Source organism: Muscardinus avellanarius, assembly GCF_963383645.1.
Source record: "Muscardinus avellanarius genome assembly, chromosome: 1".
In the NCBI taxonomy this organism is placed as follows: Eukaryota; Metazoa; Chordata; class Mammalia; order Rodentia; family Gliridae; genus Muscardinus; species Muscardinus avellanarius.
This window is the reverse complement of record NC_137786.1, coordinates 113,848,002-113,861,865: the sequence shown is the minus strand read 5'-3', so window position 1 is coordinate 113,861,865 and position 13,864 is coordinate 113,848,002. Positions and strand designations below refer to the sequence as shown.

General features: G+C 40.5%; 1 protein-coding gene across 1 annotated transcript in view; it reads left to right on the top strand.

Moving 5' to 3' along the window:
• Positions 1-13,864, top strand: part of KLHL3 (kelch like family member 3) — a gene marked incomplete at its 3' end in the record, with an annotated part of 116,021 nt that overhangs the window by 75,584 nt on the left and 26,573 nt on the right. The window contains exons 7-8 of the mRNA XM_080714286.1: positions 3,288-3,404; positions 6,974-7,123. Coding sequence (XP_080570412.1) covers positions 3,288-3,404; positions 6,974-7,123 — 267 coding nt within the window. The remainder of the gene's footprint in view (positions 1-3,287; positions 3,405-6,973; positions 7,124-13,864) is intronic.

Sequence of the window (13,864 nt, the reverse complement as noted above, 5' to 3'; positions counted from 1 at the left end):
AAGTGATCTACAGAATCAATGCAATCCCTATCAAAATACCAATGTCATTATTCACAGACCTAGAAAAATCAGTCATAAACTTCATATGAAGAAACAAGTACCCAGAATAGCCAAAGCAAAAGTAACAAGAACCATGCAGAAGGCATCACAACTTCTGACTTCAATTATACTACAGAGCTATAGTAATTAAAACAGCGTGGTATTGGCACAAAACAGAAACACAGACCAATGGAACAGAATAGAAGATATAGAAACTAACCCACACACTTATAGTCAACTGTTCTTTGACAAATAGGACAAATACATAGGCTGGAGAAACAATAGCCTTTTCAATAAATGGTGCTAGAAAAACTGGCTATCCACTTGTAGAAAAAAAGGAACTAAATCCTTAACCTCTCACCCTGCACAGAAATCAACTTGAAATGGATCAGACACCTAGAAATTAGACCAGAGTCTATGAAGCTGTTAGAGGAGGGCATAGATTCAGCAAGCTAACATATAGGCACAAGTAGAAACTTCCTCAACAAAACCCCCAAAGCTCAGGAAATTAAAACAAGAATTAATAAGTGGGATGGCATCAAATTAAAAAGTTTCTGCTCATCAAAGGAAATAATCAGAAGTCTAAAAAGAAAGCCTACAGAATGGGAGATCTTTACCAGCTATTCCTCTGACAGAGGTCTAGTATCAAGAATATACAAAGAACTTAAAAATCTTTACACTAGAAAAACAAATTAAGAAACGGTCAACTGAATTGAATTGACATTTCACAAAAGAGATACAAATAGCCAATTGGTATATGAAAAATGTTCAACATCATTATAAATCAAGGAGATGAAAATTAAAACTAAACTGAGATCCCATCTAACTCCAAGCAGAATGGCAATCATAAAGAAGCCAAATAACAAATGTTGGTGAGGATATGAGGAAGTAAGAACTCTTCTACACTGTTGGTGGGAGTGCGAACTAGTTTAGCAGTTATGAGATTAGTGTGGAGATTACTTAGAAAACTGGGAGTGGATACACCATTTGATCTGGTTATACCACCCCTGGGTATCTTTCCAAAGGGGTTGAAACTAGAGAACTATAGTAACATATGCATACCATGTTCATAGCAGCACAATTCACAATAGCCAAACTATGGAACCAACCAAGATGTCCATTGACAGATGAATGGATTAAAAAATTATGGGAAATACACACATTGGAATGCTACTCAGCAGTAAAGAAAAATAGAATTATGTAATTTGCAAGGAAATAGAAGGACCTGGAGAACACTGTGTTAAGTGAAATTAGGCAATCAAAGACAGTAAGGAGTCATTTGGGTTTTTTGTTTGTTTGTTTGTTTGTTTTTGCTGGTCTGGGGATGGAACCCAGGGGCATTTGACCTCCGAGCTCTACCCTCTGCCCAATTTTTTATTCTTTGTTTTGAAACCGGGTCTTACTGATTTGCAGAGGGACTCACTAAGTAGCTGAGGCTGTCTGCAAGCCACCATCCTCTGGTCTCAGCCTCCCGAATGCTGGGATTACAAGTGTGCGCCACCATGCCTGGCTCATTTGTTTTCTTTAATATGTGTGGAATAGGAAGTAATTGGGATACAAGAGAGACTCCAGATGATGAGAAATCTCAAGGGAGCCAGGGAGGAGATTTAAGGGTAGAGGTGGAGAAAGACTTAGCTTTGGTAATAGAAATGCTACCATAGACTATATGTATACATGTGAATATATATACCAACGTCAATCTGGGCACTCTGTATTGGAAGGGAGGGAAGGGGGGCACCAAGAGCCTGTTCATGTGTGTCATTGTCAACATGATTTACATTATGATGTGAGACTATAATGCACAAATGAAAGCACACACACAATTCCTCTTGTATCCAGATTACCCCCCTAGCTTCCACATATGGGAGAAAACATATAAGTGAAAGACTCTTCAATTTCTATGGCTAGCTAATCTCAACGTTCTGTTTTATTCTTAACAGCTGAAACAGGGGTGCTATTTTTAAATTTCTCTGTTAGTGGGCTTTAGGTTGTTCCTTCTTTCTCTTGCTATAACAGTCTGCAGCAAACATCTTGGACACTTATTCTAGCACATTTATATGAGCACTTTTTAACATTAGAGCTCTAGGAGTAGTATTTCTAGGCCAAAGAATATGCATATTTACATGTTCAATCAGTGTTGCCAAGCTCTTCCCTCCCTTTTTAAAAGCACTGTATTAAGTTTCCACTAATGTTACTACTTCCTACCTAGACTCAACAACATCAGATTTTGCAGAGGTGGTTTATTTAGAGTTTGAGTTTGGACTTATTCTTAAGCAAAGTGAACATCTCAACCACAGATCCCCTCTTGGTTCCATACCCTCCAGTGTTTGTTGATTTACAGAGAAGAGAATGTTCCTCAGAAAAGAAGTTAAATTCAAGGGAAAACGTTTGCCTTTCTCTCCCCTTCAGTGTCACATTCATCATCACAGCCAGCTTGAGGCAGGGAACATGCTTACCATTCCTATTAACTGTACATGGGAGGTACTGAGGAAAGTGAAGCTGGAGGATGACATTGCCCTCAGGACATCTGATCCTCTTGGGCAGTCTTTATACATTTGGTTTACAGTTCCTGCTTTCATTTTCACCCTTAAAGAATTATTAGAACTATTATTATTAGAATTATTATATTTATGTATTTATTTTTGTGGTACTGGGGATTGAACTCAGGGGTATTCTCTGAGCTACATCCTCAGCCCTTTTTACTTTTTGTTTTGAAACAGGATCTCGCTAGCTTTCTGAGAGTCTCACTACATTGCTGAGGATGTCCACCAACATGCAATGCTTATGTCTCAACCTTCCAAGTCCTAGGATTATAAGCATACATCACCACTGCCATATTTTAGAATGAGCCATGATGATTCTACATTTGGGACAGCCGTTTAGTCATTGTATGCGTGTGTGTGCACACATGCATTTTTATTCTAAGACAAGCTAGTACACAAAGCCTTTGTTTTTTTTAATATTGAATTTTAAATACCTTTGTGGATGCTTTTTTGTCTTTTTACAGATTGAGGATGTTTGAAAGTTTTGCCTCTTTTTTTTTTTTTTTTTGTGGGTGTGGGGATGGAACCCAGGGGCATTCGACCTCCAAGCTACACCCCCTGCCCTGTTTTTTATTCTTTATTTTGAAACAGGGTCTCACTAAGTAGCTGAGGCTGTCCATGAACTGTGATCCTAGGGTCTCAGCCTCCTGAATTCTGGGGTTACATGCATGTGTAACCACACCCGGCTTTGTCTCTTCTTTATAGGTATTTGAAGCTGTGATTTCGTGGATCAATTATGAGAAAGAGACCCGTTTAGAACACATGGCAAAGCTAATGGAACATGTCCGACTTCCTCTCTTGCCCAGGGATTACCTAGTCCAGGTGAGTGCATGCCTATTCACCCAGGCCTGAGGCAAGCCTGGATGTATGGCATGGCAGAGGAGTTAAATGGGTCTTTTGCAGGGGTGGAAGGCACCAACCCCCTGCCTGGAGCATGAGAAGTGTGGTAATGTAAAGTTTAAGAGCTTAAGTTTCAGTCCCTGCTTTACTACTTATCAGCTTTGAGTTTTATTTAGCTTTAGTGTCTCCTTCCAAGGATCAGATGTAATAGAGGCCAACTGGGTTATCATGGGGGCTGGCAGAGTTGTCAGTTTTAAGCCAAGTGTTTAGCATGGAACCTGACATGGCAAATGTTCAGCAAAAGGTAATTGCTCTTCTTGTAGAAGACCAAAGCAAGAAGGATGATTTTCATAATGTTTCTGTTGCCTCTTTGCCAAGGTTTTAGACAAATTGGAGCCAAATCCAGCATTGTAAAAACAGGTATTTGTAAAAACCAGGGTCTGCACAGGTACTTCGAATACATACTGCTCTTACTTACTCCAATAAAGGAAAGGAAAATTAAGAATTTTGGGGTGCCCTTACTGAGTTACATGTTTTCTCACTCTATCCTTTTAATAAACTCATGAGACAAAGATTTTAACTCCCCCCCTTTAAAAAAAAAAAAAAAAAAAAACATTGGGCCTTGAAACTATGGAGGTTGGGATTGATCTGGGGTCATTGGCCAGTACTGGGGAGGGTCAGGTTTCAAATTCACAACTGCCTGGCTCTGAAGCACACACTTATTCGAGCTGCCACCTTTAATACTCTTGTACTCCTTACCTATTACATGGTTTATTTTGAATAGTAAATGTCAATTGACACTCTTATGAGCAGATAGAGAAAAGAGTTTAAAATATGGATACCAACCCAGATATTTTCAGCTGTCCTTGAAGCCAGTCTCTGGAAGGAAGGGAAGTAGATGCAAGAATAAGAGAGGATATCCACAGCCTAGAGCTCAGTTTTGGTTACTTTCTTCTATTCTTAACCTGTTTTTCTTATCTGGTCAAAATAGAACCTGTCCTGATAAGATTGGGAACAAAGTGAATGCTAGTTGACTTGGCTGTCTTTGTGACTATGGGTGACCAGCATTTTTGCAAACACTTGTAAAGTCCTTTTCCTGACCCTGCTGAAAGGTCCTTTGACTGCACTTCAGCCTTTTTAGGTGCTGAGGGACAATCCTTTACTTGGGCTCTCATGCTACCTTGGAGGACTCTACTGCCACCTGGTGGCACCATAGTCTTGCTGTAGGAAAGAACCTCAGGAACTGAACTTGCCTGGCTCCCCTTGTCAGACATACCTCCCACTGTTTTGTGGAAAACTGACCAGTGTGGGCATCTGGCCTCAGCACAGTCTCACTTCCACAGGGAGGGTGGGCAGCCAGAGGACCCTAGTTCCAAAGAAGGCTGAAGGGCCCTTTCAAAACCCTGGTCACAACCATCAGGTGCCCACAGATGAAACTTAGCAGACATTAGGAAATAGTTCCTGAGCAATTATGGAAAAGTAGGGGTTAGGTCAGGAAAAGGAGGTTAGGGGAAGTGGGCAGGATAACTTGCACGGGACCCCCTTCTTTCAAAGGGCTTCTTATTTGGTCTCACAGGGTGAACATCTCTGAGAAATGATATTTCCTTAACATTCATTTGACCTTGAAACTTCACACTAGTGTAACCTGCTGGGAATGACTGATTATGGTACAGGAGGAAGGGAGGAAGGGAAAGTTGTGGGCTGCCTTGTACCTAACATTGCTTTGCTTCTGGGCTTCACAGAAGCTGATGTGTGGACTTTTACTTTAAGCATAAGTTTTGTGATTTTGATAAGAATAAAGAACACTCAGCATTTAAAAGTATATAATTCATTTGCAGTAATTATATTCGCAATGCTGTGTGATCATCACTGTATTCATTTCCAAAACATTTGCATCACCCCAGATTAATATTCTGTACCTTTGAAGCACTGATTCTCTGGGGACTTATAATTGAAGCTGGATGAGTTAGTTCTTTGGGAGAAGTAGCTGCTCTAGAATTTTTTTTCCTCCCTAGCTTTTCTAGAGACCTTCTCCCATCCTTCCTATTTTTTATTTATTTTTGTATGTTACTGGGAATGGAACCCAGGGGCATTCTATCTCTGAAATATACACACACAGCCCTATTATTATTTCATTTGAAACAGGGTCTCATTCAGTTGCAAAGAGCCTCACTAAATTGCTGAGACTAGCTGTGAACCTGTGATCTTCCTGTCTTAGCCTCCAAATACTGGTATTACAAGCATGTGCCACTATGCTCAGCCTTTTTATTTTTTAACTCTCAAAGTTTGTGATTTGTCTCAACCAGGCTCAGTCTCCTAGTAGGAGGGTAAGAAAGTTCTTCCAAGGAAATGGAGAGTATTCCTGGAATTATCTCTGGGAAAGAAGGTGCCCAGCAGTGACAGATGCCTTGTCTTGCCAATCCTTCTTTTCTGCCAGCTTTAATGCTAGCCAGCAGGTGATGACCCTGGACATATTTCATTGCTAGTGATAGATGGTGACCCAGGAGAGGTTCAGCCAGGCCTTGTACATGACTGGCTTGAGAGCTAAAGTGACTGAAATGGGAGACCCTTCTCATTCTTTGACTGGACTTGAGTTCCTCAGGTCAGAAACTGTGTTGTTCATCATTTCCATCCTGGGGACCATCACAGGGCTACCAAACCAGGAGACATTCAATTGGTGTTAGCTGTTGGATGGAAGTGAACTTTTCCCAGCATGACCTAGCTTCAGAAGAACACACAATTCATTTTAGACTTGCCACATGATGCTGTGACATGGGCAGAGCACCAGAATGCCTTTACCCTTAGTCTTGCTCATATGACATCAAGGCCTGCATTCACTAAGCTCCTGCTTAGGTCCTGAGCTCTGGAGTATGGTAGAGAAGCCACACTGCAGCTTACAGGGAGTCTAGGCAAGGTCGATATGTGGGACTTTGTGTAGGACCTCCTTTCTGCTCTGGTGTCACTACTCTGTTATGAAGAGCTAGACTAACCAGTTTTCTCCCTGAGACTTCCACTGTAGAAAATGGATATAAATCTTTCTCCTTGGCTATCTGATTTTACTCAGTGACTCTAAAGGTTAGCCCTTGATCCAGCCTCCTTTCCTCTTTCTGTCTCTCTCCTTCCCTCAGATCTCTGACCATTTGTACTAAACATCATAATGCATGTGAACCAGGAGGATAGTGGAAGAGGTGTGCAAGACAACTACTTATCTTTGGTTTCTGATGAACCCATTAAAGCCTCAAAACCAAACAAACAAAACTAGTATCTTTGATATGCCCATTTTACAGATAAGAAATTTTAGAATCAGAAATGTTAACTAGTACAGCTGGAATTTGAGTCTCTGTCTGATGCCTCAGCTTGACCCCTGTGCTTTTGAAATCCAGGAGGCAAACACTAAGTTGTATCTCTGTGGATTTTATTCTTTGGGTCTGAGATGATGTGAAGTGGAAATAAATGAGAATGAGAATGCAGGAGTGGCCCAGTCCAAGGAGAGAGTATGGGAAATGTGGCCAAGCTCTGATCCTGGATCACCTGTGGGTTATTACCTCCAGACAGTTGAAGAAGAAGCTTTGATAAAGAATAACAACACCTGTAAGGATTTCCTCATCGAGGCCATGAAATATCATCTGCTCCCTCTGGATCAGAGGCTCTTGATTAAGAACCCCAGAACCAAGCCCAGGACTCCAGTCAGCCTGCCTAAGGTAAGCCCTGGCCTGGCCACTGCCCAGGGTCGGGACCATGTACATCCTGGGAAAGTGGCCTTCCACTCCTGTCTCCTCAGAGAGGCTGCCCCACCTGTGTCCTGGTTGCATTTAAGACACAGGTGATAGAGTCTGCTGGTTCCCTTGAATCTGCTAGTGTCTCTCTCTTCCTTTTCTAACAGTTTCAAATACCACTTGGGGTGGGGGTTGAGAACAATTCAGAGCTCTTCTTTCCTCACCTCATTTCACACTACGGTTTGTGCTTTCTTTCTATTGGATGAGGACTGGCTGTATTGGTCTTCACTTTGTGGAGGCAATAACAGTTCTTCTAGTGGGCCATGCTTTGGGTCAGAAAAGTTTCAGTCTGGTTCCCTCCCCTCATCACAGGGAGGGACATAAAGGACAATTATAACTGCCAGAGGAGAGAAGGGAACTTGAGCAGTTTGACAGGTAATGAAACAGGAGAAGGAAATGGGGGAAATGAGGACTTGCTAGCAAGCAGCCAGCAGGAGTGAAGAATGGCCTTTGGAGAGGACACTGTGACTGACTGGTTCCTTGGCTGAGGAGGGGGGATGTGGCACTCAGTGATCCCTAGTCTCTTCTGGTTTGGCATTCAAGCAGTCTTTCTAGGAGTCTAATGTACTGATTTCTGGAGGGGCCAGTCAACCAGGAGGGGCTGCAGGTGGGAGGAGAGTGAACCCTGCTGGCTTGCAGATGACACAGTAGCAGCGCCCTTGCTCTGTGCTCCCCTTCGCTCCCACTGGCTGCCATCCTCTTTGTCAGCTGCTTCCCAGAAAGTTTCACAGGTAGAGAAGCATATTGGTCTGAGACTTGATGTTGAGATTCTGAAGTTTGTAGTTCCTTTGTTCCATGACCCTGGAGCATGGGATTTATACAGTTCAATCAATGTGAACAAACAAGCAACTGTTGTGTGTGTGTGTGTGTGTGTGTGTGTGTGTGTGTGTGTTTGTTTTTGTTTTGCTACTAGTACTGAGCCCAGGGCTACACCCCTGGCTCAAGCAGTTTGTCTTTATTAAGTGCTTATTTGTGCTAAGCCCTTGGCTGTGTGTATCTTTTCTTCCCTTGTGGTACTGGGAATTGAACCCAGGGCCTTGTACATATCACCAGCTCTTTTTATTTGGTTTTGAGACAGGGTCTTGTTCGTTGCCCTGGATGGCTTGGAAACTGCCATCCTCCTGCCTCAGCCTCTTAAATAGCTGGGATTACTAGCATGTGCTGATATGTGATATCTGGTTCACATATCTCTTTTCTTTTTTTTTTCTTTTTTATTGGTGCATTGTAGTCATACATCTTTCTGGAGATAAGATGGTAGAGGCATAAATACACATACCACTCATTATTTTATTACTTAAACTTCTCCCCAAATCTATAAGGTAGAGACAGTTATTACTCTAATTCTACAAAGGAGAAAACTGAGGTTCAGAAAAGTAAAGGAACTTGCCCAAGGGTCAACACAGCCAATGCAGCAAGACCTGTGTTTGAATTGAGTCCTTCTCAGCCTGCAAGCCTGTTCTGTGAACCATGCTGTCCTGCACCTGACTTCACTCAATAAGCTTGAGCGTACACTCACCTGTCTGCTTCATGTGTCCAGATGCTTGCTTAGAAGATGGTGCAGTCACAAGGCAAGGGCCTTGGTCTAGCTGGCCATTACCTTATTGCGGCTTGATGGTTTTTTTCCCCCCTTCATTTTGTTGAAACACTGCATTGAAACTTCCTCATATCTTTCAAAATAAAAATAACTTTGATCTCTTTAACTATAGAAATATATGCTCATTGTAGATTATTAAGAGAACACTGCAACTTAAAAATAAGGTAAAAGTCACCTGAAATCCTTTACAGGGACAATCACTGCTACAATTTTGGTGAGTTTTCTTTCTGACATATCTCTGTACACTCTCTCACAAATAGGTAAAAAAGGTAAATGGAATCTTGCTGTACAGATTGAAATATTCCCCCACCCAACTCAAACATATGCTATAGACTGTTTTTAATGTCACTGATATACATGAAATCAGCACTTAAATTATAATGGATATATGGTATTGTGTTTCTGTACCATTACATGTTTAATTGTTCTTTATTAATGGCCTTTGTAGTTATTTCCAATTTTTGTATTACAAACTAATTTCTGTGCCAAATATTCTTTATGACATTTTATTTTGCACTTCTTTAATTGTAAGAATATTATTTTCATATGATTATTGGCATTTGTATTTATTTGGAGGAATTTCTCTGTTCATGTCCTTTGCCCACTTTTCTGTTGGATTGTACATTTTTATTGATAGATTTTAAGGGCACTTTCTATGCTAAAGAGATTAGACCTCTGTATGTATATATTTAAAGTGATTTTTTTTCTCAGTGATCAGGTTGCATCTTAACTTGTTTATGATATTTTCTTTCAACCTATGTCTTGTTTTTTCTTAATAGCCTTTTAAGAAAAAAGGTTATTTTTTCTAGAAAAAATAATTATTTCAGTTGACAAGGAAAAATTGTATATATTTATGGTGAATAACATAATGACTTGAAATGCATATACATTGTGGACTAGATAAATTGAGATAATTACATATGAATTACCATTACATTATCATTTTTGTAAGAACATTTAAAATTTACTCTTAATCATTTTCAACAATGCAATGCATTGTTATTAACTATAGTCATCATTTTATTTACAATGGAGTTTCTGAACTTACTCTGCCTATCTAAATGAAATTTTGTATCTTTTGATCAATATCTCTCTATCCAGCCCCTTCCCTTCAGGTTCTAGTAACCAAATTCTACGCTCTGTATTTATTTTTAATTTTTAAAGAGTCTGTATGTAAGTAAGAGTATGCAGTATTTGTTGTTCTGTGCCTGGCTTATTTCACTTAACATAATGTCCTTTAGATATAACTATACTGCAAATGGCAAGACTTCCTTCTTTTTAAAGATTGAATAATATTCCATTGTGTATGCATGTACCACATTTTCTTTATCTCTTCACCTATAGTGAACATAGGCTGATTCCATCTCTTAGCCATTATGAATAATTTTTCAGTGAAATGGGAGTTCAAACATATTTTTGACATACTGATTTCATGTCTTTTAGATATATACTCCCTAGTGGAACTGCTGGATGGTATGGTAGACCTATTTTTAATTTTTGGAAGAACCACCATATTCTTTACCATAATACCACATTTGGAAAAACAGAAGTTTAATATTTTTCAGTCTTCTTTTATTATGTTTTATTTAGTTTTCCATCTAAAAAAAAAACTCACCTAATCTAATGTCACAAATATTTTCTCCTATACTTTATTTCTGGAAGTTATAGTTTTTTTCTTTCTTTTTTTTTTTTTTACTGGTACTGGGGTTCTTGGAAACCCTTCTACCTCTGGGCTACACTCCCAGACCTATTTATATTTTTATTTGGAAACGGGGTCTATTAAGCCAGCACGACTGGCTTCAAACCTGCGCAATCCTCCTGTCTTCACCTCCCAAGCATGGGGATTACAAGCGTGCACCACCACACCCGGCTGAAAGTTATAGTTTTAAGTTTTACATTTAGGCCTATGGTCCATTTCAAGTAGATATTTAAAAATATGGTATATGAAGTAAGGATTCAGGGCCAAGTTTTATTTATTTTTCATATGAATGTACAGTTGTTTTCATACCATTTATGGGAAAGATACTTCCTCCATCAAATTGCCTTGCCATTTTCATTGTAAATAGCTGATTGTATATGTGTTTGGTGTATTTTGGGTTATATTCTTCTCCATTTAGCTCTATGTCTCTATACCAATTCCATGTTGTCTTTTTTCTGTTTTTCTTTTAGTACTGGGGGTGGAACTTAGGGGCATTCTACCTCTGAGCTATGCTCCCAGCCCGAATTTTTATTCTTTATTTTGAAACAGAGTCTCACTGAGTTGCAAAGGGCCTCACTAAGTAGCTGAGGCTGTCCGTGAACTGCAATCCTCCTGTCTCAGCCTCCCAAATGCTTGGATTACAAGCATGTGCCACAATGCCCGGCTGTTCCATGTTGTCTTGATTGCTACTTTATAATATTGAGGTAATGTGAGTTCTCCAGTTTTGTTCTTCAAAATTGTTTTCATTATTCTAGGTCTTTTAAGTTTCAGAATCAATTTGCTTATTTCTGCGAAAAGCTATGGAGATTTTGATTGGGACTGAATTCAAACTCTAAATCATTTATAGGGAAATTTAATCCTAATACTAAATCTTCTGATCTGTGAACACAGTATATATTTCCATTTATCCAGATTTTCCTTAAGTTCTCTCAGTGATATTTTATAGCTGCCCATGTATGGGTCTTGTATGGCTTTTGTCAGATTTAACCTTAGGTATTTAATAAATTTTTTATGCAAGTTTGAATATTCTCCTTTTAAATTCCATTTTTTAAAGTTTATTGTTAATATGTAGGAATATGATTGGTGAGAAAGGTTATTTAATGGAGAAGGAAGGGTCAGATGGTTGACGACTTCATTAGTTCTTTATTTTTATTTTTTTCTTCTTTTTTTCTACTGAGGATTGAGCTTAGGGTGATTCTACTCTGAGCTATGCTCCAAGCCTCCTCCCACCCTTTAAAAATTTTTATTTTGTTTTGATACAGGGTCTCGATAGGCTACTGAAAGTATTATTATGCTGCTGAGGCTGTCCTCTAACCCATGATCTTCCTGTCTCAGCTTCCCGAATACTAGGATTGCAGGTGTGCACCATTATGCCTAATGACTTAATTGGTTTTTGAACAACAGGGATAGTCGTTTAAGGAGATTGCTGAGTACTCTAGGCTGAAGCTTTGGGAAGATTTTGGGGGGGGCAGGTTTTTTTTTTCCTATGGTGACAGTCTCTCCAGTAAACTGTAGGTTCATTATTTATCTGTCCCTGTTACACAGCCCAGATCCTGGCACTGGATGGGCAATAGCAAACATTTTCATGAATGAAAGATACATTTTTTTTTTTTGGGTGGTGGTACTGGGGATGGAACCCTTCTACCTTTGGGCTATACTCCCAGACCTATTTTATATTTTATTTGGAAACAGGGTCTCTTAAGCCAGAGAGGCTGGCTTCGAACCTGCGCAATCCTCCTGTCTCCTCCGCCTCCCAAGCATGGGGATTACAAGCGTGAGCCACCAGGGCCCGCCGAAAGATAATTTTTGTGTGTGTGTGGTACTGGGGTTCCTGGAAACCCTCCTCCGGGCTACACTCCCAGACCTATTTTATATTTTTATTTGGAAACAGGGTCTTTTAAGCCAGCAAGGCTGGCATCCAACCAGCGTGATCCTCCTGTCTCTGCCTCCCAAGTGCAGTGATTACAAGTGTGCACCACCATGCCTGGCTGAAAGATACATTTTTAAAGAAGTAACTTTATGGAGATTTAGTACTAACCATCATCCCAATGATTGCAGAATTCATACTTTACTTGAATATGGTGAAAATTTATGTCCTACTTTATATCTTCCTTTGATCATTATTGTAGGTTGATTCTAGAACATTTGCTTCACCCCACAAAGCCATCCAACACTGAATTAATCCAGTTATCATCCACTGAGGATTAAAAGAATTGTGAGGCACATAGATTAAACAAACAACCTCTCTCTAAATCTCAGCAATACATTATAAACCATCACTCATCCAGCACATTTCTGCAGAGAAGTCACTAATTGCCAGGCACTAGAGTAGGTGCTGGAGCCCCCAAAATTCATGTGAGATGATTCCTTCTCCAAGGGATTCCCAGGTAAGGGCAAGGGAGACAAATGTGAAAAGAAATTTATGGTGTAGCATGTAAGTACCACAAGAGGGGAATGAGAAAAGTATTTTAGGAGCACGGAGAGGGGTTAGAGGAAAACTTTTTGCAGGAGCTAATGTAAATTGTCTGTGGGAAGGCACATCCAGAAACTGGTTCCTGTGACCACAAGGAGAGTACTGGATCATGCCTCTGATGGCCACTCAGAGCAGTCTGTAATAGACATTTTTGTTTCTTCCTGGGCCATTGTCCTTATCACCAAAAGCATGGATGACAATACAGTAGTGTTTAAATACCAATTACTGGGTGAGGAGGAAGATGGTGACCAACACTAGCAGTGTGTATGAATGCTGCTGACACTCCATCCCCATTGTCCCCAAAACTGAGTGCTACGTAGTCAAATGATACTATCAGTAGAAGAATAAGAAAAATAAACACAAGTGACAGAGTAAAAGAAGACCAGAAGACCTACCAGAGGAAAAAAAAAAGCCCTGCCCACAGTGGCGAGTGCCAACTCCAGCGCAGGCTTCCCGCATAGTACTGCACGCCAGTGACAAAAGGATAACAAGGATTTGAAGGGAGAAGCAACAGACCCATGGGTTGAAAGTCAGCTGGTGTGACAAGACCTGCTATAGCATACAGGAGCTTACCTCGCCATCCAGGGACCCAGAGTGGAGCTCAGCACCAGAATAGAAATTCGCCACATGGCGCACAGCTGTGACGCCATTAAGCCAGCGACAGCCAAGTCCACCTTGTGCCCCAGAGTCCCAGCCCAGCGAGCATCAGAATCGTAAGTAAAGCTCCATCCCAAAGGGGAACTTCCAGCTCTGTGCCCTTAGGGACTCACACAGCCATGATCAACGCCCTGGGTCTGAGATCTTGTGGTTCAACCCAGTAAAGGGGGAGTGGTAACAGAGTACCACACTCTCCAGAGACTCAGAGCTGTGCTCAATAACACTGTAAGCAAGGTTGTGGGC